The 25,208-nt window shown below is 39.3% G+C and overlaps 2 protein-coding genes across 5 annotated transcripts in view; one reads left to right on the top strand and one right to left on the bottom strand.

The window, feature by feature from the left end:
* AFG2A (AAA ATPase AFG2A) overlaps window positions 1–10,819 on the bottom strand; it is a 314,503-nt gene extending 303,684 nt beyond the window's left edge. For 3 of the 4 annotated variants that reach the window (XM_032797088.2, XM_032797090.2, XM_032797093.2), the window contains exons 1-4: window positions 10,647–10,819; window positions 7,697–7,821; window positions 6,900–7,057; window positions 380–438 (exon numbers count right to left, since the gene is read on the bottom strand). In XM_032797088.2, coding sequence (XP_032652979.1) covers window positions 380–438; window positions 6,900–7,057; window positions 7,697–7,821; window positions 10,647–10,776 — 472 coding nt within the window. In that variant the 5' untranslated portion in view covers window positions 10,777–10,819. The remainder of the gene's footprint in view (window positions 1–379; window positions 439–6,899; window positions 7,058–7,696; window positions 7,822–10,646) is intronic. The other variant, XM_032797089.2, reaches the window with a different exon arrangement.
* An 83-nt stretch (window positions 10,820–10,902) lies between these two features.
* NUDT6 (nudix hydrolase 6) overlaps window positions 10,903–25,208 on the top strand; it is a 28,539-nt gene continuing 14,233 nt past the window's right edge. The window contains exons 1-3 of the mRNA XM_032797084.2: window positions 10,903–11,152; window positions 13,492–13,695; window positions 22,122–22,177. Of these exons, the coding sequence (XP_032652975.1) occupies window positions 10,912–11,152; window positions 13,492–13,695; window positions 22,122–22,177 (501 nt within the window). The 5' untranslated portion in view covers window positions 10,903–10,911. The remainder of the gene's footprint in view (window positions 11,153–13,491; window positions 13,696–22,121; window positions 22,178–25,208) is intronic.

Raw genomic sequence — 25,208 nt, 5'->3', positions numbered from 1 at the left:
TCTCTCTTCTCATAACAGAAATAAATTCGTAACTACAACTGTTGGGAGTAAATAGCATTATAATGCGGAAGACCAAGAAAGACTTTTAAACCATCTCAGAATGAACTGACAGCAGCCTTGATGGACTGAAAACTATGTTTCATGCAAGTATATTATTAGATATTCACACCGTACTGAGGTGATGTCACCCAGAATGAATAAGTCAATAAAAAGTTTAAGGACTTTGTAAAACAAGCTAGAGTCTTATGATGAAGTGCTGAAGAGGCAAAAGTCATTTTGGAATGAGGCTTTGATGAAGATAGTGGATGACTGATATTTACTCTCAAAAAATGGCTTCTCTGCTAAAATATATATGTAAAACAAAAAACAAACCACTTACCTAGATTTCGCAAAAGATAGGCAGACAAGTCTTCAACATTAATACAGGCATCTTTGTCCCTGTGGTTGCGATGAAAAACAATTTTACAATCCCCTAGCAAATCTAAAAATAGAAATCAGTCTATAATATTGATAACCCACGATTTACTCATTAACAATAAATTCTTTGTTTTGCAGTATAGGATATATTTTAACTCTGCAAACAGAAGAAACTGATGGGCAAATTTACAAGTTGCTCTATTTGACTCACTGTAGTCTAGTCATAAATACAATGTAAATATATTTGCTCTAAGGCTAACTAACGATCAGTTTAAATATTAACATTTCTTTGGATTTTTCATATAAAATACTATATTTACAACAATATAAGCCAAGATTTATCATTCCTTAAAATGAGAAGCACGAGATATATCTATCTCCCAAGTGACTACTGTTCTGACTTACAGTGAGGGTGGTTAGTTCATTTACTGAACCAGTAAATGGTTCCAAAAAAAAACAAAAAAAAAAACCACAACCTAATTTTATACCGCAGGCCTGCAAATACTTCATACACAAGTAGTCCATTGATTTTATGGGCAATACATGCATTTGTAAAGGTAAGCACAAATGTGAACATTTGCAGATCTGAGGACCAAGCCCTTTACTCCGACTGTATCAGGTTTTCCCTGCAGTATATTCTTTAGTACTGTACTTCATGCAATCCAGTTTTAAATGAGGGATGTTAAACCATTCACCTATCAAGAGTATCAATGGTCTAATACATTACATTCAGGATTTTTTTCTGATAGTTAGCCTAAATTTTCCCTCTCTCTGTTTCTTCCCTAATTTTACCTTGTTCTGTAACCATACTAAATAATTCTTCCACTTTCTTGGCATTTACATTTTACACCCTTGAAATACTTGTAGATGATCATCACAAACTATCCTTTTTTCCCTTTACACTAGAAGAAAGAAAGATGCTTCTCAAAGACATAAATTAAATGAAAACTTCTTTTTTAAAAAAGAAAACATACCAGATATAGAAACTGCAACTAACATAATGGTCAACAGAGGGAGTCCTAAGTCTACTAATCACAAAGTCTCTTACCCAAATTTTTTGACTGATCAAGGAGAAAATTCTAGGACAAGAAACATATCACAAATTTTTGAGAAACTTCAATTCGCCATACAATTTTATGACCCTAATGCAGCAAATACGTATGTATTTCATTACCTTTACACATCTAAGTAAATCTCTTGCAGTCATTTAAACGAGTGGTTCTCAAGCAGGAGTACGGCTACCCCTGGGGATATGCAAATGTTGTCCAGGGGGTATATCAACTCATCTAGATATTTGCCTAGTTTTATAACAGACTACATAAAAAGCATCAGCGAAGTCACTACAAATTAAAATGTCATAGAGACAATGACTTTTACAGTGATCTATATACTATACACTGAAATGTAGGTACAATATTTAAATTCCAATCAATTTTATAATGATATGGGAAAAAGGAGAGGAAGCAATCTTCCAGTAGCAGTGTGTTGTAACACTTGTATTTTTAGGTCTAATTTTGTACATAAGAACATAAGAATGGCCCTACTGGATCAGACCAAAGGTCCATCTAGCCCAGTATCCTGTCTTCTGACAGTGGCCAGCGTCAGGTGCCCCAGAGGGAATGAATAGAACAGGTAATCATTAAGTGATCCATCCCTTGTCGCTCATTTCCAGTTTCTGGAAAAACAGTAGCTAGGGACATTATTCCTGCCCATCCTGGCTAATAGCCATTGATGGACCTAACCTCCATGAATTTATCTAGTTCTTTTTTGAACCCTGTTATGGTCTTGGCCTTCACAACATCCTCTGGCAAGGAGTTCCACAGGTTGACTGTGCATTGTACAAAGAAATACTTCATTTTGTTTGTTTTAAACCTGCTTCCTATTAATTTCATTTGGTGACCCCTAGTTCTTGTGTTATGAGAAGTAGTAAACAACATTTCTTTATCTACTTTCTCTACACCGGTCATAATTTTATAGACCTCTATCATATCTCCCCTTAGCCATCTCTTCTCCAAGCTGAAGAATCCCAGTCTTATTAATCTCTCCTCACATGAAAGCCGTTCCATACCCATAACCGTTTTTGTTGCCCTTTTCTGAACCTTTTCCAACTCCAATATAGACTTTTGAGATAGTGTAACCACACCTGCATGCAGTATTCAAGATGCGGGCGTACTATGGATTTATAGAGAGGCAATATGTAAGCAAGTACTTTTTAAGTGAGGTGAAAGTTGGGGTACGCAAGACGAATCAGAATCATGAAAGTGGTACAGTAGTCTGGAAAAGTTGAGAAACACTGATTTAGACAATGTGTGCACAAAATTAAGAAAGCTAGAACAGTCTGCAGGAGGAGGGACTACATTTATACTTATTTTACAAATTTGGTAGTCTTACCAGAAAAGATAGTGTTAAGGCCAGTAGCAATTAGAGTGACCTTAGGATCTAGCCTACCATTTCTTTCTTTACATATTAATAGAATAATTCTAGAAGCCCAGCAACTGGAACAAAACATAATGGAGGTAAAAAGTCTGGTTTAGGAAAAGTCTCAGCATTCTGCTTAGGAAAAGTTTCTAAAAGATTTTTATAACCAAAGATATTTTAGAAATTAGGAAGAATTCCATTGGCAGATCTCTTTTAGGGAAAATCTATTTCATAAAAATGTTACAGCTGAAAACGCAGGAAGGTATGATGTATAGTATTCACATACAGTCATTAAGTTTATTTTATTCACTTTATTTTAAAACACCTACCTTTCTGGTGGAGGGTTTAAACGAAATAAGTATTTTCCACCAGTTAACTAAACTAAGGGGGGCATGTAACACTAAGCAAGCTTTCTATAACCTTTGCTTTGCTGCAGCTTAAAACGGTAGTTATATTTTTTTTCCTTATTAGAAAAAAAGAATAGCAAGCATTCCATATGGGAGTTAGTAACAGGAGTTTGTGAAATATACAGCAAAACCATCTAGAACAATTAGAGTAGGACAACTGGCCTGATTATGTTACTGACACTGGCAGTGTGTGCCTCTAGAGTATTAAAATGTGTTTGCCATCATTTCTGGGATGCCAATTTGCATGAGTGCAGCCTCTCCATGGGGACAATCATACGGTTAGACCTGAAATTCAGGGGTTGGGCAGGGATAGGGAATATAGTTTACAAAAATTAATATCACACAATAATAAAAACTAATATTCCAGGAATCTTTAAAAAGAAGTTTGAACTGAAACATTCCCCACCGACCCCCACATGTTGTGCCAGTGAAGTACTGTCAATACTGCAAGATCAAAAATCATGAGACAGATCAACAAAGATCAAAAGATTAAAAAATAAAAGTTAAAAAAAAAATCAAGCAGCCTCATGACTTTAAAGCCTATTTGTTTTGGTGTGTTTACTCTTCCCCCCCTTGTCTAAGTTGCAGGTTGAAAATTCAAAGTGAAATGTACAAAAACTGCACTCAACATGATAGTGTCATCCCTTATTCTTCCTGTCTGATGGAAAGGTCATTCCTCTCAATTCCCTCCTCCACCCCATCACCATTCTTCCCCCACCAAGCACCTTGAGTGCTCTCCTCAACTCATCCTGTTTCTCTCCCTAACACCACTGCATGGTGCCTCCTAACCGCCTTCCAAACACACTGTGTCGTATCTCTTCCCAAGGTACTCTCCCCTTGCCTTTTTTCCTGGCCTCCTGGGCCTTTGCCTTGCACCCATCTCCCCTGCACTGTGTTCCCCCATTACCCCATTCTGGTCCCAGATCCATTATCCCATGTCTGTCCTCTGTTCCTCTGCCCCTGAGCCTTGCTCCCCTCATCCTATCCAGTGTCTACAGCTTTCCACATAGAACCAATGGCAGGAGATAGTTCTTCAAAGAGTTGTTTATTTACAGCAGCGTTTCCCAAACTTTTTTGGCCACGGAACACTTTTTAGCCTATTACAGAACACTTATAATATTATTTTGTAGTCGTTTGGTTTTCAAGTAAAAAATTGCATTATTTATGCTCAAATATATTTTATTTTATAAAACAAAGCAACAATAAAAATTTAAAATAACTTGAACTAACAATTTCTAACTGGAAAATGCATATAAAGTAGTACAAAAATCAAGTGCAAGAGTCTTTCACGGAACACCTATTCACATTGTGTGGAACATCAGTGTTCCACGGAATACAGTTTGGGAAACGCTGATCTACAGGCTAGCAATATTGCTCTCTCTCTTTCTCTCTCTCGCGTGCACCCCCCCCCACGAGTCAGTGCCCACAAAATTATCAGACTGACTTGAAAATCATGACATTTTAAAATATAATCAATGTCAGGTTCTTTTTATTTGCTTTCTTGTGTCATGAGTCTTTAGGGTTCATATTTTCAACTTTCTCTCCACACATAGGACTGTCCTGGAGTCTACAGGAACTAAAGATCAATCTTTAATTAAAGATGTCATGTGATGAAACCTCCAGAAATATAGTACGTCCAACCAATATTGGCAACCCTACAAGGTCTACAAACTCCTTTAAAAAAAAAAAAAAAAAACCGGAGATTCTCACAAAAACTCATAAATCCAGGAGCTCAGTTTTAACAAAAATGTGAAACATTCCAAGAGTCAAGGTAAAATTGTTAAAGCTAACAACACTGGAGTAGAGACAGGAACACTCTTTTCCTTCCTAAGTCCTCTTAACTTTAGTTATTCTACCAGTCCAACACCAAGAGTGTGGAAAAAGGCTGGAACACTACTACTGCCACCTGGGGCTCCTCAGGGCCAGTTCCTGATTCCCCACACGACATACTATGCAGAGCTGGGAACTCAGGTTCCACAGAAGACAGATAGCAGCAGCCCTCATGAGGGGAAGTGGAAGCTGCATTCCAGATTGGACTACAAACAGTGGCCCTGTGGATAACTGCACACTTACACACATATACCCCAGTTTGATTCCTGAGATAATAGCAGTGGTCTGCAAGGTGGTCTTCAAGGCTTAAACTAAGCATTAGCTGATGGAGTTAGAAAAAGCTTGACCTTAGCTGTCCACTCAGGGATTCCTTACACCTTCCTCTGAAGCATCTGGTATTGGCTACTGTACAAGACAGGATACAGAACTAGATGGACCACAGGTTTGATCCTATAGTCCTCTGAGAGCACAGACAGCTGTAACAATTATACAAAAAAAAAAAAAAAAATCATCACGGGGCTCAAATCTAGTTGCTCTACCTAAGCAAATACAAAATCTACACTGACAGCATTGCCAGGGACAATTTACATTTTTAAAGGGAAGTTAGATTTGTAAAGTTATTTCACCCTTCCTAATGTGAATATACTCCACACTCATGTAAGTACTTCTTTTGACCTCAACTACTCTATCAGTAAGGACTTTGCAGCATCAGCCTCTTAATTACAATATTCACAACACAAGTAATGACTTTTTCTAATATGACTTTCAACCTGATGGCATCTCTTTCAAGCAGAGACCATGCCCATCCTTTAAAATAACCTGAAACCAAATTACAAACTTTTTTTGATTTTATGGTCAACGAATTGCCTGAACCAACTTAGCAGAACTTCTGTTGCTAAAGGAGATATTAGGTCAAAAAACTAATAAATATACAAAACGCCTGCTAGCTCCTATTTTCCATTATCCTGACATGCTTCCCTTTGTTTTTTTATTTTTCCTTTTGGATTATCAACAACAAACTGTGATGGAGCATACAAACCCCACACCAGTGTCACAGGGGTGGAAGAGCTAACATGGGCAAGGCTGGCCGTGCCCCTCTGGCCAAGGGTGGCATAAGGGTTTTAGAGCAGGAAGTTCCAAACTGTTACTGGGAGAGAGCAGATAGCAGCTCTACGGTTCCCAAGAGAGATTCCTGGAAAACTTCAGGGAAATTGCCCTCAAAGACACACGCAGATCCTACAAGACAACAGCACACCTCAATATACCAGCTAGGCAGGATGGGTTTGGAAAGCCCCTAAGTAACCAGTTAAGTGGTAGTGCTGCTTCCTCAGCCTCTCCAGGAGGTAGGGAATCTGAGACTATACTGAAAGGACTTAGGGAACAGGAGCTCCTTCAAACCCAATCAGACTATTCCGCTCAGTTTAGTATCTCCAAGACTTCTGTTAATGCAGTTTTGCAGCACCCAGACAGCAGGAAGTGCCTATTGGTTACCAGAGAACTGAGACACAAATACGCAATTTATAAATGGATACAGGCTACATTAAATTTTTCAGTTAATTTACCTAAAGCGCAACTCATCAAATCTTCTGAGTGCAGAATTCTCACAGGTCTCCAGCCCAGGAGGGGTTACAGGAAGCAGTACTATGCTACTTCCCAAAACAATATGAGGTCCCAATCCCATCTATACTTTAAGCATGAGTAGTCTCATTAAAATGCAAAATGGACCTGCATCCATCTACAACAGGCCTGAACTTGAGCTGAAACACACAGATTCTAGAACAAATGCACATTAGGAGGTAAGGTAATGTTCACAGAAAAATTCCAAACCTCAGCTTCACATCTACTTCTTCTGCCTGCACCACTGCACCGACCACAGGCTGAACGGTGACTGCCTCACCAAGTTTCACTCGCAGATTCTTCTGGGTGATTCCACTTAGGCCAACTTTCCCTCCTGGGAAGCCTGAAATTGGCCAAGCTGTACAGACCTACATAGAGTTTCAAATTAAAAAAAAAAAAAAACACACACGATGATCAAGAGCTTTTTTTTTTTGGTTGTCATTCCCTAGTGAAAGGTGAAAAACCCTTCAGGCCTTTTGAGTCAAACTCTACAAGGGATTAAGGATTGTGTTAAAATGAAATATTCCACAAACAATTAGCACTGGACTCCTTAAGGGCTGAACTAAAATGCTTTCTAAAAATATAAGGTTTAGATTTTGTGAGTGCAGAGAGAATACATAACTAAGAGCAGAGTTTTTCTGTAGATAATGGAAGAGCATTGTCAACAGTCTGGGGTTCATTTCACTTCACTATTTAAAAAAAATAAATAAAATTGAGTGACTTAATATTCTTGAAAACAATTAATGGCACTAGCTAAATCCAGGCAATGAGCAATCAGAAGCTGTGCATAAATCTCAATACCACGCTGCAAAAACAGCCTGATGCACAATTCATCTGCTTTTCCAATCCTGAAGTATAACACATAACTGCACTAAATTGTGTGGAGAACTAAAATTCAAAACTGGAATTTTGAAATCTCCAAACTCATCTCCCACTTATGACCTAACTCCAATCCACCACTTAGCCAAGCACAAAATTAGCCTGACAGGCGGGAAAAGAAATCTCACCTCTTGTTTCCCATCTGTACTGGTAAGTAAGACTGGTCGACCTATGCATATATTTGCTGATTTCATACTGTTGAGTCCTAGTTGCACAAGGACTCTTCTGTACATTGTAGGAACTTTGTCATCTGCTAAAATATTAGAGAAAATATGTCATTCTTTTGTATAATAAGTGAACTTAGTGCTTATAACATGTGCCAACTCAGAGGGACAAGACTGGAAACAAAACTCCTCTGTTCTGACATGAAACAGCTGCATTGTCATTACCCCGCTGTAAGATTCACTACACAACAAAAACCAGCATGCCTGTTCAGTATCTACACTTATTCAATTCTAATGCTAGAGAGTGAATCATAATGGTGGGTTTTGTGGCTTTAGCACATGAGGAATTGGACAGATAGCCACAATTAATTTCAAGGCAGCCTGAGTACGTGTCGCCTTTTGACTACCACTCAGATGGAAGAAGTTACAACTCTTCTTCATCTTTCTTGGAAGCCAGTTTCTTCGGGCATTCAGTCTATTTTTTTATTTGGAGGTGTCATAAACAGATAGTTAAGGGTTAATGTCTCTTTTACCTGTAAAGGGTTAAGAAGCTCAGTAAACCTGGCTGACACCTGACCAGAGCACCAATAGGGGGACAAGATACTTTCAAATCTTGGTGGAGGGAAGTCTTTGTTTGTGCTCTTTGTTTTGGGTGTTGTTCACTCTTGGGACTAAGGGTGGATCAGAGGTACATCCAGGCTCTCCAATCTTTCTGAATCAGTCTTTATGTGTCAAAATTGTAAGTAATAGCCAGCAAGGCAGATTAGTCTTCTGTTTGTTTTCTCAACTTGTGAATGTTTCTTTTTGCTGGAAAGATTTTTACCTCTGTTTCCTGTAACTTGAATCTAAGGTTGGGGGCGGGGGTCCTCTGGTCTAATATGAATCTGAGTACCCTGTAAAGCATTTTCCATCCTGATTTTACAGAGATAATTTTTACCTTTTCTTTCTTTAATTAAAAGCTTTCTTTTTAAGAATCTGATTGATTTTCCTTGTTTTAAGATCCAAGGGGATTGGGCCTGAACTCACCAGGGATTGGTGGGGGGAAAGAAGGGAGGATGGTTAATTCCTCCTTGTTTTAAGATCCAAGGAGTTTAAATCTGTGTTCACCAGGGAATTGGTGAAGCCTCCCAAAGCAACCCAGGGAGGGGAAAGTCTTGGTGGGGGAGGACGGACAGGGAGTGCATCATTCACTGAATTTCTGGCTGGTGGCAGCATTACCAGATCTAAGCTAGTAAATTAAGCTTAGAAGTGTTCATGCAGGTCCCCACATTTGTACTCTAAAGTTCAAAGTGGGGAAAGAAACCTTGACAGGGGGAGGGGGCGGGAGAGGAGCAGGGAACAGTTCTGTCCTATTCAGCTAGGTTTCTGAACAGCTATCAAATTATAACTTTTGGTCACTATCACCTTGCTCCAGATTTGAACCAGTGAGACAGAGGAAAAGGTCTGCATGTCCCAATACCAATCCTACGATCTTGTCAATATCTAATGTGGTGGACAGGTGGCAACTGAAAAGAACAGCACAACTCAGGAGCCGTGTCTCTACGAAAATATTTCTGCAACAGAGCAATATTTTGTTTAAGTACTTAAGTCCTCTAATGAATAGTTCAGTTTAATTGAGAGATGCTGCAGCAGGAAGAGGATAAACATAAACAGAGAACAGTATACTTTCATTGTTAAAGAAGCAATGAACATGACTTTTTTTTTTTTTAATCATTTAACATTACTGCTTTCTTACTTAGTCTCCTCTGCAAGTTAAAAACTAACAGATTTATTTGGGCATAAGCTTTCATGGGTAAAAAAAAAATCTCACTTCTTCACAGAAATGAGGTTTTTTACCCATGAAAGCTTATGCCCAAATAAATCTGTTGGTCCTTAAGGTGCCATTGAACTCCTTGTTGTTTTAGTTTTTAACTTTATTTAGTAGTTTCTATGGAGTTATTTATGTTTGAATAACTAGAGTTGCATATAGAAATGACGGGAAAAAAATTAAAAATCCAAAACCTTCATTTAATGGTATGGCCAACCTCAGTGGATGGTAGCCTGCTCTCCTACAAGCCTTTTAGTATCTGTTTTTACACTCAAGAACAGTTATATGGTTCCAATTCTGCTTACGCACAAGTCCCATTAAAATCAATGGGAATACTCACATGTGAGAGTATCTGCAAGATTAGGGCCTATATTTATTCCATACTATATACACTGTGCTGCATTGTAGCAAATGTGCCTTTTGGTTCCAGTCCTATCAGATCTATCCAGCATGCCTTTGCATGAGTATACGATCAAAATAGAGCCCTGTAAGGCACCAATGGCTAAATTGCAGCTTTACATTATAACCGCTATGGTCTTATTTATGTTGGATAATTCACCGGATATATAACACTGTATATGTTTATTAAACGATCTATAAATACAAACTAATAGTAAATGTTTGTATGCAACTCTGCATTTCAGATGGCACATAACATTTTTGTTTGCTTGTGTGTTTGTTTTTTGAAGAGAATACTGTCGACTCTAGCAATGTAGCACCAACTTTAAAGAAACGAGTTTTTGAATCTGCATGTCCCCCTTTCCCCAATACGCACAGAGAGAGTTTTACTTGAATTTAAGTCCGTTTAGAATGCTACAACCCCAAAGTTGTGCTGATGTCTTGTAACCCAACATGAAAATCGACTGGTCCCCGAAAGTCACAAAAAAGGTAAACAGTTGAAACGGGGAAAGCAAACTGGATTGTTGAAAAACCTCTTTCCTCTATAACTATTCTACAGGCTTTAAAGTCTCTTCCCCTAGGCACAGAGGAGGAAGGATTTTGCAGGGGGCAGGTGTGTCAAGCAAACTTTCCCCCCATTGCCTCCGGCACAGCGAGGGAGCCGCAGCCGCTTGGCTGGAGAGACAGCGCCTGCCGCTCGTCCCGTACCTTTTTCCAAGAAGTCGGCAGCAGCCAGCGTCAGCAGAGCAGGGGGCCACTCTGCCGGCTCCCGGGGGACGCTGGGCGAGCCGCTCTCGGGGGGCAGCCGCCCCCTGCTCTTTCTTTTGGAGGCCGACATGGCAGGAGGAACCGGCCCGGTAGCGAACACGTGCGCGGCCCCTGGAAGTGCTTCCTAATCAGAGTGCAAAGGCCGGCGCCGCCCCTAGTCCCCGCCCCGCCTGCCAGCCGCAGCCCTCGGCCCCGGCCCAGGGCGATGCTGAGGGCCTGGGCGCTGCGCTGGGGTCTCCCTGCACTGCGCGCCCCGAACGGGGCAAGGCCCCAGCCGGCCCGAGTCCCTCTGTGCGGTCGCCGCCTGGGGAGCTTAGCGGGTCGCAGCCTGGCGGCAGCCGGACTCCAGCCACAGCTGGACAAGTTTGGCGGGGTAACCGTGCACCTGGCTCAGCTTCACGCTCCAGACAGCCTGGACCAAGTCACCTTCCAGGGATGGCTACAGGGCAAGTGCATTTCAGGGCCACGGGGCCCGCGCAGCAGCCTGAAGGGCCCCACGCTGCCTCCGTGGGCACAAGGGGACTGTGCTGGAGGGCAGCAGCTAGGGAAGATCAGGGCTTGTGTAAAGAAGTGATTTCCCTACCCCTCATTGGGACCAGTAGCAAAACTCCCACTGACTAAACTGGGCCCAAGATTTCCCCCAGCCAGGGCTCTCTAATCTTTACAGGAGAAAGCAGGGATATCAACATACAGAAACCACATAACAACAACAAACACTACCAGTAACCCTGTACTCACACAAACCTCCCATTGCCTTCACTGGAACTACTTCCTCACTTGAAAGAACGTTGGCAGCATCAGGCCCAAATAAAGTCATTTATTCATTATGTGCTTAAAATTTGGTATATTGAATGCCCCCAACTGAGATTTTATAAAGCACCCAGCAGAGTGTATTTTGCATGGCTTCCTTTATTTCAGTTTGAAACTAATTTTTTTAATTAGATTTAAACATTGCTCTTTGGGATCTGCAATCCAACAGTAGCAGCCTTAGGCAATCAGATACCAATCTGAAAGAGTAACTGAGGAATCTCTTTTTATTGTCCAATATAAATGCAGGGGGAGGAGGAAAAGACATTAATGATTACAAGTAAGTTGTGTTTTTAAAAAGTTTTAATTCTAAATTGTTAAGGGTACATTATCCAATTTTGCTTGTCAAATTTTAAATCATAATGTTCCTTTTCTAAAGCCCATTTTTTAATCCCTTGAAATGTCCTTGTAATTCTTCCATCTACCTGTCATTCTTTACTCTGAAGAGAAAGCATACTTATATAGCTGGCCTACTAGCATCCAATCTAATTCTTTCCTCAGGATTGCATAATTGTGTAACCTTGGGTTACACAACTGCACAACACAGAATTCAACTTTTAACTGGAGGGAAAACAGTGAATTCTTGCAAAATGCAGAATCTGCATTATCTATTGTGTAAAGCTGTAAGCAAAATGTATATAAAGTTCCACCAAAAACCTACAAACAACATAATATTATAAACCACAATATGGGATTGCCACTGTTTAGACAATGATAAAGCTCTCTTGTACTTTAATTTCCAGTGATAGTAGCAAATATCTTGACTGATCAAGAGATCACGTTCAAATAATTACTGTCAGTTGCCATCTTCTTTGGAGATGTGTTTTCATTGTTAGTCTTAATTAAGTAAAGTTTTTTCACAGTTACCCAAAATTGTTATGAGAAGACAGTTATTTGAATTAAAACTTGGATTGTACCTATAGTCAAAGAAATAACTGCAAATAAGGCAGTTTATTCTTCTACTTATTAGTTGCCTCTGTATATATGAGTCTGATCCATCAAAATCTTGAGCCAGCAAAAAGACATGGAATTAACTTTACTAGGGGGGGTAGTCCCAATGGAGAAAGGATGGACAACTGGTTAGAGCTCCTTCCTAGGACTTGGAAGACCTGAATTCAAGTCTGTGCTATGCCGTGGACTTTGTGTGCCTCCTTGGGCAAAATCGGTTAGCCTCTCTGTACCTCAGTTCCACATCTGTAGTATGGGGATAATAGTACTACTCTGCTTCTCAGAGGGGCTATGAGGATAATGACATTGGAGATTGTGAGGTGTTCAGATGTTATGGAGATGAGGGCCATGTAAGTATGATGGAAAGTTAAGCCCATGCCTAAGTGCTTGCAAGATGGAGGCCTGCGTTCTCTGACAGAAGTAAGTTACTACTGTTATCTCTCCAAAGTTAATGTAGCTGTGGAAAAGTGAACTAGATTCTACGGTTTATCATTCTTTCTCAACAAAATCATCACATAAATCCTAACTGGAGAATCTTTTTTTTTTTTTTATACTAGTGATCATGTAAGAAGCAGAAAGGACACAGATGAATTTTTAGATCCCAGATGCAATTTGCATGATTGATTCTTGAAAGCAAAGTTTTTGATTTGTAAACAGAGTAAATTGTATGAATAGAAATCGTCAGATTTTCAGTGCCATACTCCCTTTTTGCAATCAGATTTCACCTACATTTTTTCACCTGTTATTTGCTCCTGCAATAAATTAGGCCAGCTTGAAAATCTTTAAAAATCAGGCCCTAAAAGAGAATGAACATGGAATATGCCACAATATAATTTCACAATCACTTTTCTGACTACTGCTGTTACTCCACATTAAGCTCTGCTATGATGCTCAGCAGAACTAAAGAATTTAGTAAAAGGCGGGGAGGGGTGGCCATCAGAGAACAACAGCTTTTATTTTCACATTATTTTCTTGATTTGAAAGTATACAATGAGTTTTATGTTATCCTTTTTTTTTCTTTTCCCCCCAGAGTCTGTCAAGCAATGGAGAGCAGAAGGCAGAATAGCAGTCTGGCTGCACATTCCTATCCTTCAAAGTAAATTCATAGCCACTGCTGCTTTGCAGGGCTTTACTTTCCACCATGCAGAATCAGACTCATCCACGCTGACCCTGTGGCTAGGAGAAGGGCACAGCAGGTTACCAGGGTATGCCACACATCAGTTAGGAGTGGCAGGTTAGTTCTAAAAACAATTGTATTTATGAAAATCAGTTGATGGTTTAGGACCTGATTCAGCAATAAGTCAGCCAGGCTTCCACACTACACAAACCTGTAGGACAACTTTGTGAAGTGCAGTCTGTCATTCATGAGTGGCCTATAGAACAAATATATTGTTGTGTTGGAATGAAAACAAACTCGTAAGCTGATGTCTCAGTTTTCAGGATCAAAAAAATTGTAAACAGTGTTATCTAGTGGAATGGAGTTCTGAAGCTTTACAATTTCACCTGTTCTACAGAACTCTATTTAAAGAAAACTAAACAAAATCAGGAACTCCGTGGCATTCATCCTGCAAACAGAGAAATGTCCTCTAGGAGAGATGGAATTTTAAGGCTCATAATTAAAAAATGAGAACTAATAAGTATCTTTTTTCAAAAATTAGAAGAAATACAAGGGTCTTTTTAAAGGTATTATATGTACTATAAATGTGGACAGTGTTCTTGGGTCCATCCAAGTATGCTAAAATACCAGTCATGGTTATAGGACTAGCTGACTCTCTGATCTTGGGGCCACCCCCTTGGTCTCACGCCTCCTGCCTTTACTTTTCCATGAGTTGAATCACACAGTTCTCCCACTCCTACTCTAGGTCCTGGCCTATAGCACCCAATGGCTCAAATGTGCTTACAGAGCAGCTCCAAATCTGTGTCACCACCAATTTGAGGGAGTGAGAAGGGGCAAAAATCATCAGTTTTACGCAATGGTGTACAGGTTAGCTGATCATAGGGTGACCAGACAGCAAATGTGAAAAATCGAGATGGGGAGTGGGGGGGTAATAGGATCCTATATAAGAAAGAGACCCCTAAATCGGGATATCTGGTCACCCTAACTGATCACCACATGATTTTGAGAGCCTGTAAACAGTTATATACAAATTCTAGTGAAGAGATACTCATGTGAGATAGAAGATTATAAGGTTACATTTAATTATATTGTAAGAAGAACATCTAACTATAAAGAAACGTTTTTTCTGATGTACATTATAAACATAGCTTTGCAAATTGAGTTGCCGGTCACACATTTTGCAGTGCAAATCAGCAGAGGGCAGCACAGCTGAAAATGCTTAAGATCATCCTTGGGTTTTTTTTCAATGGACATGTTTGAACATGTTTTCCAGAGGTATGAAAACCTCATCATTAAAATATGTGGCATTAAACTAAGGTCAGACAATGCATTCCCTTTGCAAAAGTACAGTATTACTCCTTATGGTTACAATTTACATATCTGAGAAAATAGAAGCAACTGAAAAGCGATTTTCCTGAAGTAGTATTTGCATAACTCAAAATGTAATTTTAAAAAGTCATAGCTTTAAAAAAACCACTCTGTTTTATATACTACAAAACCAAAATAATGTATGTGGAGAATATCTTTTAAATACTAGCATCTGATTGTCTGTTACTGTGGGTGAACATTGTGTCTGTATTTTATACACATAAGAACTAACTTCAAGGGCAGAAGCAATTAAATAGTTCCAGAAATTGTGGCATATTGATTTCAAGCACTGCTGCATAATAATTTAATAAAAAAAATTAACTCTAAGACTATTTATATATTTATTTTCTATTATTGCTTTTGAATCCAGCAGGTTTCATTAGGAGTTTTTGACTGAAGGAAAAGATCAGGAAGACATGATAGAATAAATCAGCTGATTTATTTAAGTAAAGCAGTAGCAGTGCTATTCTCTTCTATATAAGTTCTTCTATATAGGTGCAGTGGAGGGTTTTCTTTTGGATTATATATATATTTTTGCACACACATTCCTATATGTTCATATTAGAGAAGGCAAGGCGAATGAAATGCACTGTGCACTGGAGGTAGAAGGTGGTGAGGTTTTTGGTGATCCTCAGCTCCTGTGGGAGTTCCACAGTGCCAGACTGGCTCCTGAGACAGTTGTCTCCTTCACAGATGAGCTCACCCCATTGTAGAACATTCCATTGTTCCAGAAAAGCAAAATTGTTGACCACGGTATTCATACTGAAGCTTTAGGGAGTCTTTTAGATACCTTGGGCCCTAGCCATGAAGCATCTTGAAGATAAGAACTGAGACCTTCCACTTGATTCCATATCCTATCAGAAGCCAGTATAGAGAGCACAGAACAGATCTGATGTGTTTGTGGTAGCCACTGTTGCTGAGGTGACATGCTGCAGCATTCTGTACCAGTTGGAGTTTCCCAGGTGCTGAAGAGTTCATGCCCAGCTATATTGAATGGTTGTGTAGACTAGCCAAGAGATGACAAAGGTGTGAATAAATGAGGCCAAGTCGTCGTTCACCAGGATAGCACAGAGTCACTTAGCCAGCTAGAGATGGGAGAAAGTATTACTCACAGATGCTATCTACTATTGTTTAACAGTAGACAAATGGGTGGTATTTCCCCCTGTATATGATTATGAATTTATTGCATAAATTTGCAGCAATAGGATTTTTAGACATATAACTACTTTTCAACAGAATGGAAAGGTTCTATCAGTTATTTTCCATACATGTAAAGGCAGGGCTGTCTTAGGCATACGCAGAATACGCAGCTGTGAAGGGCACCACGTAATCTGGGGTAGTAAATTTCATGGTGCCCTAGGCAACTGTATGCGGCACTGGATCCAGCAGCCAGCCCCATCCTGCAGCCAGCCCCCCTGCTCCACCCCCGCCCTGTCCCCATTTGACCCCTTTCCCCAAGGCCCCGCTGTACCCCCAAGCCCGTTCCCCTGAGCAACGCAGCCCGTGAGATTAGCGGGGATACTGGAGCTGGCAGAAGGGGTTGGGCCCAGCCCTGCACTCACCAGCAGCGGGAAGCAGAGCGACCAGGCTACAGCCCGCTCCCAGCTGCGTTGCTTCGCTTCCCGCTGCCGCTGCCGGTGAGTGTGGGGGTGGGCCTGACCCCTTCCTCCAAGCCCTGTCCCCCAAGCAACAGGGCTGGGGGAGCAAAGTGGGCTGGGGCCGGGTCGCTCTGCTTCCCACTGCCACCAGTGAGTGCTGAGGGCAGGGGGGGAGGGAAGGGGTGACTCCTGCTGCCCATGCCAGGGCCCCTGCTAATCCCCCGTGCTGCCCTAGGCCTTCCTGCTCTACTGCTGCTCCCCACAGCTCCTCTCCCCATGGCCCTTAAGCTCAGTCCTCCCCAGCAGAGCAGCTGCTCCCCCCACATGGCAGGTGCAGGTGCTTGGGCTGTGTAGGGCACCACCATAGGTAGGGACGGGCCTGTGTAAAGGTGATGTTTAAGGTATTCTTGAAATACCAAAATGTTGCAGATATCTCCAGATATTTATAGAAGATGATGCTTAACTCCCATGAATAGGTGGCAGGGACAGATTCCTTCTCAAATATCCATATACTTTAATTTTTCATTCTGTATTTAAGGAAAGAAAAACATGTTACAAGCCCAAGAGCACGCAAATATAAATTAGATATTCTCTGTTCACAAAGAAATACTATGTAACGAGACCCAAAAGGTTAGGAGTTAAGGCTGTGTATACCTGTACATGACCAAAACCCTGAAACAGAATCTAATCTTTCCGCCCCTAGTTAGGTACGTACCTGACAATATGAGTATTCTTTTTCATTGTTTCAAATTTTGAACTGGTTATGGGAAGAAAGAAAGTACTTCGGGTCCTCCTACACCCAGCATAGTCAATTATTTTTTGTCAAGGTCCAAAGCTTTTGGTCAAGGTCCAGACTTCAGAGAAAATAATTTAAAAATACAACAACGATAATAATAAGTAAATAAAAAGATTTTTAGGGTCCGTTCAAAAGCATCTGGTGGTCCGCCTATTGACTAGCCCTATCTTACATAATTGAACAGAAGCCACCATCTTGGCCATTGCTATAAAGGAGTGGTTCTCAACCTATTTACCATTGTGGGCTGCATCTGCAGCTCTCTATATGTTGTGTGGGCCACATCCACACAATATATATACTACCTTTATGACCCTAAGGATGTCACATGAGCCGCAGTTGTATGCTGATTCAGCCATGGGTTGAGAACCAATGCTATAGAGGTTTGTGATGAGAACAGCTGCTACAAATGACCGTGTGATATTGCAGGAAATGATAACATTAAATAGGTTATGGACTTTCCAAAGCAGTTTTGGGCATTTTAAAAACAGTTTTTCATATCTCAAAATAATTCATATTTCTGTCTGTTAATGTTTATAGCACATGCATTCAGGGTTTATAGCCATTAAGTGGGCCACAGATGAACCTGGACTGTGAACATCTGTTGCTAGCTCAAAGTTAAAATAGTTTTATAAGTGGTTTAGATATCTGCTTTTTGTCCTCTAACAATGCAGAGTTTTAATTTTATCATCTCATTCCAAAAGGAGACAAGTGATTGAACAAAATAGCATTCTACTAACTATTGCCTTGGGAGAGGACAGGTTTGAACCTTTCCAGGGAGTCAATGTGGTTCAAAGCATCAGGTTTGAAATACTCTAAAGCAGGGTTTCTCAAACAGGGGTCGCCGCTTCTGTAGGGAAAGCTCCTGGCAGGCCGAGCTGGTGTGTTTACCTGCTCTGTCCGCAGGTCCAGCCAGTCACGGCTCCGGGCCAATGGGAGTTGCTGGAACACACCGGCCTGCCAGGAGCTTTCCCTACAGAACCGGCGACCTCTGTTTGAGAAACCCTGCTCTAAAGCCACAGGTCCAAATTCCCGGGCCTGCTATTGATCTCTGATAAAGGAGACCAGAAGCAGACCACCACTAGCATTTTTTCCTATCTTCTTTTTGATTTAATCATTACTTATGACTGGTTCTAGGCACCTCACAGTGCTCAAAGTTACATTGACAGGTATCAGTTTGTTGGGAGCAGAGGAGAGAAACAATTGACCCTTCTTTCTAGTTAAGCGAGACCGCTGTTTGCCATTTCCAGTGGCCAATCTTGGTTTCAGAAAGCCATATGGCTGAGGAGCAGCTTTTCTAGAAAATAACCACTACAACCACAGCGTACATAAAAGTTGATCCCAGCATCTCCTCCCTACCCCCCAAACAGGATTCCACACTAACCAATATACAGCTAACTATCTACAGGGAGGCTGAAGGAAGCAGATATGACTAATTCCCTAAAGTATGTCCTTTCACAGAGTTTGACTTCAGGGTTGCTATTTCTTTCTCCTACACAGAAAACTCCCACTTCTGTATTATGTAGAAAAGGATGTTTTCAATCTAACAATTCATTCCTTAATAATTTCCTTATGTTAAAATATTTTCCATAATAATCTAGATGTATGCATCATCAGAGTGCTAACCACATAGGCTTTCATCTGCTCAAAATTGATAGGAACAGTTCTTCCTGTAATTATCTACTAATTTTAAATCAGTGCACAAATTGATGTGGAAAAGGGCACTGTAGGTTGTACCCACGGTTCTCATTGTGCTCACCAGAGCATGTAAATTTGAAATCTGTCAAAAAGGAGGTTTGGGTAGTAAAATGTCTATTTTAAAAGGGACATTTGTTTTTAAATTGGAATCCTTTCAAGAATGATTACTAGATATGACAGGATGACTAGACCTGAAAACAGACAGAGTTTTAAGAAAAATAAGGAAGAAAGTAACAGGCTAACTGCAAGCACCAGAGTACATGCAAGGCTTAATTATTCAGTCAGACCCTTGAACTCATATTTTTTTCCACCAAGTAAAGGTGGCTCTGTGCCATTTGGGGAGCAGTGCTATTTGATAAACAGGTTGACTCCAATACTGCTTGCTGTTTAGAAAGAATTCAGATTTTCTAGAGAGACTATAAATGAATATATAAGCAAATTGGTAGAATAGTTTCACCATCAATAGAACCAACCTGCTGAATTCAAAATGTGTTTGTTATAAGCAAATGTCATTTTCTTCCTGTTTCTTAATCTGAAAGTATCCATATCTGCTGAGGGAACTCCTGGCCTCCAGGGTGGATTTGTCAGGAAGACTCAACTTAATCATGTATTTCTACATAAAAGTGCATTCTTGTTGGTTGTTATAACCTTAATACATATTCTTCACAACTCAGAGATAGATGTAGAGCAGGGGTAGGCAACCTGTGGCACACGTGCCAAAGGCGGCACATAAGCTGATTTTCAGTGGCACTCACACTGCCTGGGTCCTGGCCACTGGTCCGGAGGGGCTCTGCATTTTAATTTCATTTTAAATAAAGCTTCTTAAACATTTTAAAAAACTTATTTACTTTACATACAACAATTGTTTAGTTATATATTATAGACTTAGAGAAAGAGACCTTCTAAAAATGTTAAAATGTGTTACTGGCACGCGAAATCTTAACTTAAAATGAATAAATGAATATTCAGCACACCACTTCTGAAAGGTTGCCCACCCCTGATGTAGAGGTTTCATTTTTAGAAGGTACACCATATACATTTTTAAAGTAATTTATTTTGAAAACTTTTCAGATTAGTTTTACAGCTATATCAGAAAATGAATGGTTATTTCATTTACCAAATGTAATTGAAGCAGATATTTATTGAGGTCATTGGGAGGTGAACTGTTTCCCAATTCAACAGGTTAATCATCAGTATTTGGAGGATTTCTTAACCATGCTGATTAGTAGGAGAAACCACCAGGCAGACATTTAATTGTTTATTTACTAAAACACAATGTTCTGTATTCTGGATGTTTTTCTTCAAAGCAAACATATAATATTTTTAACAAAACAAGCATATGATTTTTTAAACTTAGTTAAACATTCAAGTTTTTTTAAATCGGTTTGTTTTTTGTAAAAAAAAAGTAAGTAAAATAATTAAATGAAATTTAAAAAAAATTAAAATCGACTGTGTCAGCCAGATCAACTGAGATAAACTTAAAATATTGGCTTCTGCAGCTAACTCATTATCTTGATCTTCATTTTCCTATTTGTTCATACTCTGGAAAAAAAAAATAAGCTTTCCTGCTTTTTAAGTCCCAAACAATTGCTCAATTTGGAATGAATTAATCCAAAGGAAGAAATATTCTTCCTACACTGCAGAAGCAGCTACTGCTATAAAAAGTGAGATTATCACTTCAACAGTCTCTGAATCCAAGTGCTTAAAGTGACTGCTACCAGTTCATGGTGTGCTTTCTTTAAAACAGCGAGCAGCAAACATAAATTTCTTGAATGGTTCATATTCCCAAACTGGGTCCTTTTATGGCCTGCTGCAATTATAGGTTTCCCTTCTAGTGAGAGATATGTTATTCTCAAATCAATGAAGACTGCACTCAGAAAGACCTCAAGACTTCTAGAATATGCTGCTCAAACAGTTCACTTTTGTCTCAACTGCCTGTCCCTCCCTCCTCAATTATCTCCAGACTTCTTTCTTCATTGTCCAGATCTTTACACACACCCCCCCCCCCCCCCCCAATCTTCTATTCATTGAACTTTCTGAAACTTTGCACTTTTAGAGAGAGGTAAGGGATTGACTCTGTGTACACAAATTTGCAGAGGGACAGTAGGGTTGATGTCTTATTTCTCACCTCTATATATTTATTTAATTAAAAACATTTTTGCTAAAGACAAATCCAGTTTGAGAACTGCAAAACGAAGCATCTCTGATGGTATCTTCTAGACTGAGCACTGAGTCCCATTGGGTAGATAGAAAGATTAACCTAAATAATTTATACATAAGCCCTTGGAACCCCATAAGATTGGGTCCCTAATCGATAAACTATTGGAACTCGTTTACAAAACTTTTCTTAAACAGTATGCAAATATATGGTCTTATACTATAGAATTAGAATTTATAATCCCTATTCCATGATGCGATATCTTTGAACTATAATGTATCTTAATTAAAACTATCTTTAGATAGGTTTTTTCCTCAAAAATCATTTTATCAAAAAAGTCTGATTTAAATAAAAAAATTCAGTTGATTTTTATCCACCCTGCTGGCCTCACTGAAATTAGGGAGAGCTTCATTTGATTCACCAGGGTCAGGCTTTCACCAAGGATGGTTTTCAGCTGGGGCCTGATTGAAGGCCCACGGAAGTCAGTGGAAAGATTCCCATGGACTTAAATGAGATCTCTCTTGAAGAAAGGAAATGACTTCCAAGTATGTTTTGCTAGATTATTTGGAATAGTTTTCTTGGCCTTTGAACCTTACTAGCAGTCATTTTACATAAAACTTAAGATTTTTTTTCTTTTACCTATGATATCTACATCTTAATTTTGGAAAGCACATTCACCCCAACTTGATAAGTTTTAACTTTTATACCTGTAATTTGAAGTACTTTTTTCATTCAGCACAATCCAATTTTCTGATGATAAATCACCTAGACTAAGCCTAAACTAAACTTGCACTGAGCACTGATGAATCCCTCGAAAGGTTTATCATGCTTTCTTTTTAGGTAATGTAAAATTCTGAATTCTAAAATTTTATAATAGTTTCCAGACATATCTTTCTAAAGTTACCAGAAAATATTGTGTCTCCAATAGGTGCTGCATTGGATGTAGACACTGGAAAAGTATTGGTTGTACAAGACAAAAATAAAGTAAGTTTGTTATATGATTCTAAAATACCAATTAATCCTAAATGGGCTTTGAATATTGCATAAAACAAAGATCTTTTAGCTTCCATTTCTGATGTCAGAATAGTGAAAGTTTACTTTTCTCCACTGGTATTTTTGAATGCTTAACTATAGACTACTCTTTGTATTTAAAAAGGAGTAAAAAAATTTAAACTTTGAAGGCTGCTGTACTGCAGACAGTTCTGTTTTTGTTAATTTTAAATGGATAAAAATTGAATGAACTTGTATTGTGCTTAACTCAATATTCTACTACTTGACAAGTACTTGAGGAATGACTATATAAAGGGCTGCACTATAGACTATCAGCTTGTTCTATGCATATATGTGGCAAACTGCTAGTTGTAGTATGACCTGATCATTCTTGGTGTTTTGGGAGGGAAAACAAGCAGTCTAGATGGAAATTTTAAAATGCATTGTTGGGATTTTGTGGTTCCCGATAATAACCAAATGAGTCAGATGCCAGGCAGCATCAAGGATCTTTGATACTTCATTCAATTCAGTTCAACAAGACTTTATTCAATGTGCACAAAGGTAGAGCCCCTGCTACAAAAATCAGCCAGAGTCCCTCTAACAAGGAGCCCCTCCTGTTGGCATTTTATAGCACATGGCAGTTACATAGCAAGTTATATAACAAACCTCTAGCCAATCATATGTAACCTTTCCATATATGGATTTGTTCATCACATGCTTATATTTTTCCTCTCCACTCCACATGTTGAGCTCACCCGGGTCCCCTTAGCCTTTTGTAAAATGTTCCTAGGGTGGTGAGCCACAACATGCTTCTTTATGCATACGTACCTTCTAAATCACATTTTCTTTAAAATGAACACAAACATACCCTTCTGCATCTACTGGGCATTTTCAGAGACTTTTTCAAATACAGTTTCATTAAGAATTTTAGCACAAACTGCACGACAGCCAAATGGACACAACAGCCCGTCTAGCAGGTTAATGATCATCCAACTACAGATTTGCACAACAGAGCATAATTCCTTCTTTATGAAAACGTGGAATTTCAGAGAGGAGAAAACCATGCTGAAACATTAAGGCAGTGACACAAACTAAAGCAAGGAAATTGTCTTGGCTGATGAAGCTAACCTGCCTTACTCTAAACCTGAATGGAATTGTGCTATTTTTATTTCATCTCTTGTTAAATGGAGGTGGGTTGGGGGGAAAGGGGAGGAGAGGGGGAAGCAGAGTCCTGTGAGGTACAGCTGAAATTTTAGACATAACTTTGAAATACTGCCTCTTAACATCTGTTTGTGTCATAGCCCTCATAACTGAACATATATGTTAGCAATCGCATTTATGTTTAAAAGAAAACATGGAGAATGCTGCCTTTTAGAGGAATACACCTGGACTGAACCTACAATAAGACATGGGAAAGGAGTACTAGAAAATATTGCTTAGATAGTTTTATTGTGCAGGCCACTCAAAACAAATCAAACATTTGGATATTTACCACTTTAAACATAACACTCAGTTTGATGTTAATAACCTTGTTTGTTACATTTGCATTCTTTAACATCCAGATTACCACTAAGTGACCAAATTGACATTAACTACATTTTTAAAAAATTCTTTCGTCATTAAATACTCTAATGATCTCAGTATAGTTTCATGTCCAATGTATATTGTAAAGCCCCTTTATATACTTACTTTAAAGCAAGAATTTGTTTGGCAGAAGCCATTTTAATCAAACTGTTGAGAGGATTGCAGCCAATTTATTTAGTGAATTGTGCCAAGCACTGTGCCAATATAGACAAGTTCACATCTAGCAGCAGCTGCCCCAAAAATAATACTCCTGCCTCATAGGAAGCTGCCTGCCTTCCTAGCTAGTAGATGGATGTAGTGAGTATGCCTCCTATAAAGGAAAAAATAAGGTAGAGAACACAAAATGGTCTTCAACAGATGAAAAAGTTGCATACTAGTTACAACTCTGTCACTGCTGCCTCAAGGAAACAAGAACCATCCTATTGCAGGTACAGCTTGCAGGGGTTGCTGAGGCAAGTGAGAGGCTGTTATCACATCCAATGAGAGAAGCCATTAAAAAAGGATGCACACAGTTTCTGCTAAAAAAAGGCCCAGACTACCTTTTCATAGAGCTCCTGTTTTTCATCTAGAGCATATGTTTATCTCTGCACTGCTTAAAAAAGAACACAAATATAAATATCTGCCAACATCTCATGGAAATGTTTGAAAATTATTCTGTTCAGAGACCACTTTGTAACTGTCAGAAAAGAGAGGAGGAAACATTCTTTTGTTAATTTTTAAGATAGATATTTGCATAACACAATTTTGTTTCCTATAGGTTCATCTGGCATAGATGCTTATTTTGCCCATCTTAAAATGAGACTCCTCTGAGGCATCAGAAAGTTCCAAGTTACAGTCCTGATATAGTAGAATTGAACATGTTATTTATTAGTAATTTAGTTTTTACATTAGTCATAACTAGACTGACAGCAGTAGTCCTATAAACTAAAATGAAACTACTGAGTAAAATTATGCATGTGCATAAATTTTTGCAGGATTTGGACCCAAGGGTTTGTCTACTCTAAGAAATAAATTTGGATGAAATTAGGATATGAATTTAAAGAGGAACAGGTGTGTGGGCACACTTATTCAGGAATAAAATTGTCTTATTCCAAGTTAGCTTAATCTACATCCGAGGCAGGTTAAGCTAAACAAGAACAAGAGACTCTTATTCCTGAGTACAAGAGGATCTGCCCAGGGAGTTAGACAGGGACAACTCTTTCAGAATAACTCCCAGTGACAGATTTAAGGCAAAAGCCCCCAACAAACAAAAATGGGCTAGAGAATAATATTACAGAATATTACTAATAAGCTATATTTTTCAGAAAAATATTCCATTTAAAAAGTTTTCCTCTAGCCATAGCATACCTGTCAAACATTTCACTGGTGTATTTATTTTCTTCGAAGTGTGCTTAGGGGCAGGGAATATTTATTGAAAGAGCTTGATTGACATTAGACTGAA

The sequence above is a fragment of the Chelonoidis abingdonii genome, chromosome 5 (genome assembly GCF_003597395.2).
Source record: "Chelonoidis abingdonii isolate Lonesome George chromosome 5, CheloAbing_2.0, whole genome shotgun sequence".
Taxonomy (NCBI): domain Eukaryota; kingdom Metazoa; phylum Chordata; order Testudines; family Testudinidae; genus Chelonoidis; species Chelonoidis abingdonii.
This window is presented reverse-complemented; position numbering and strand designations above follow the sequence as displayed.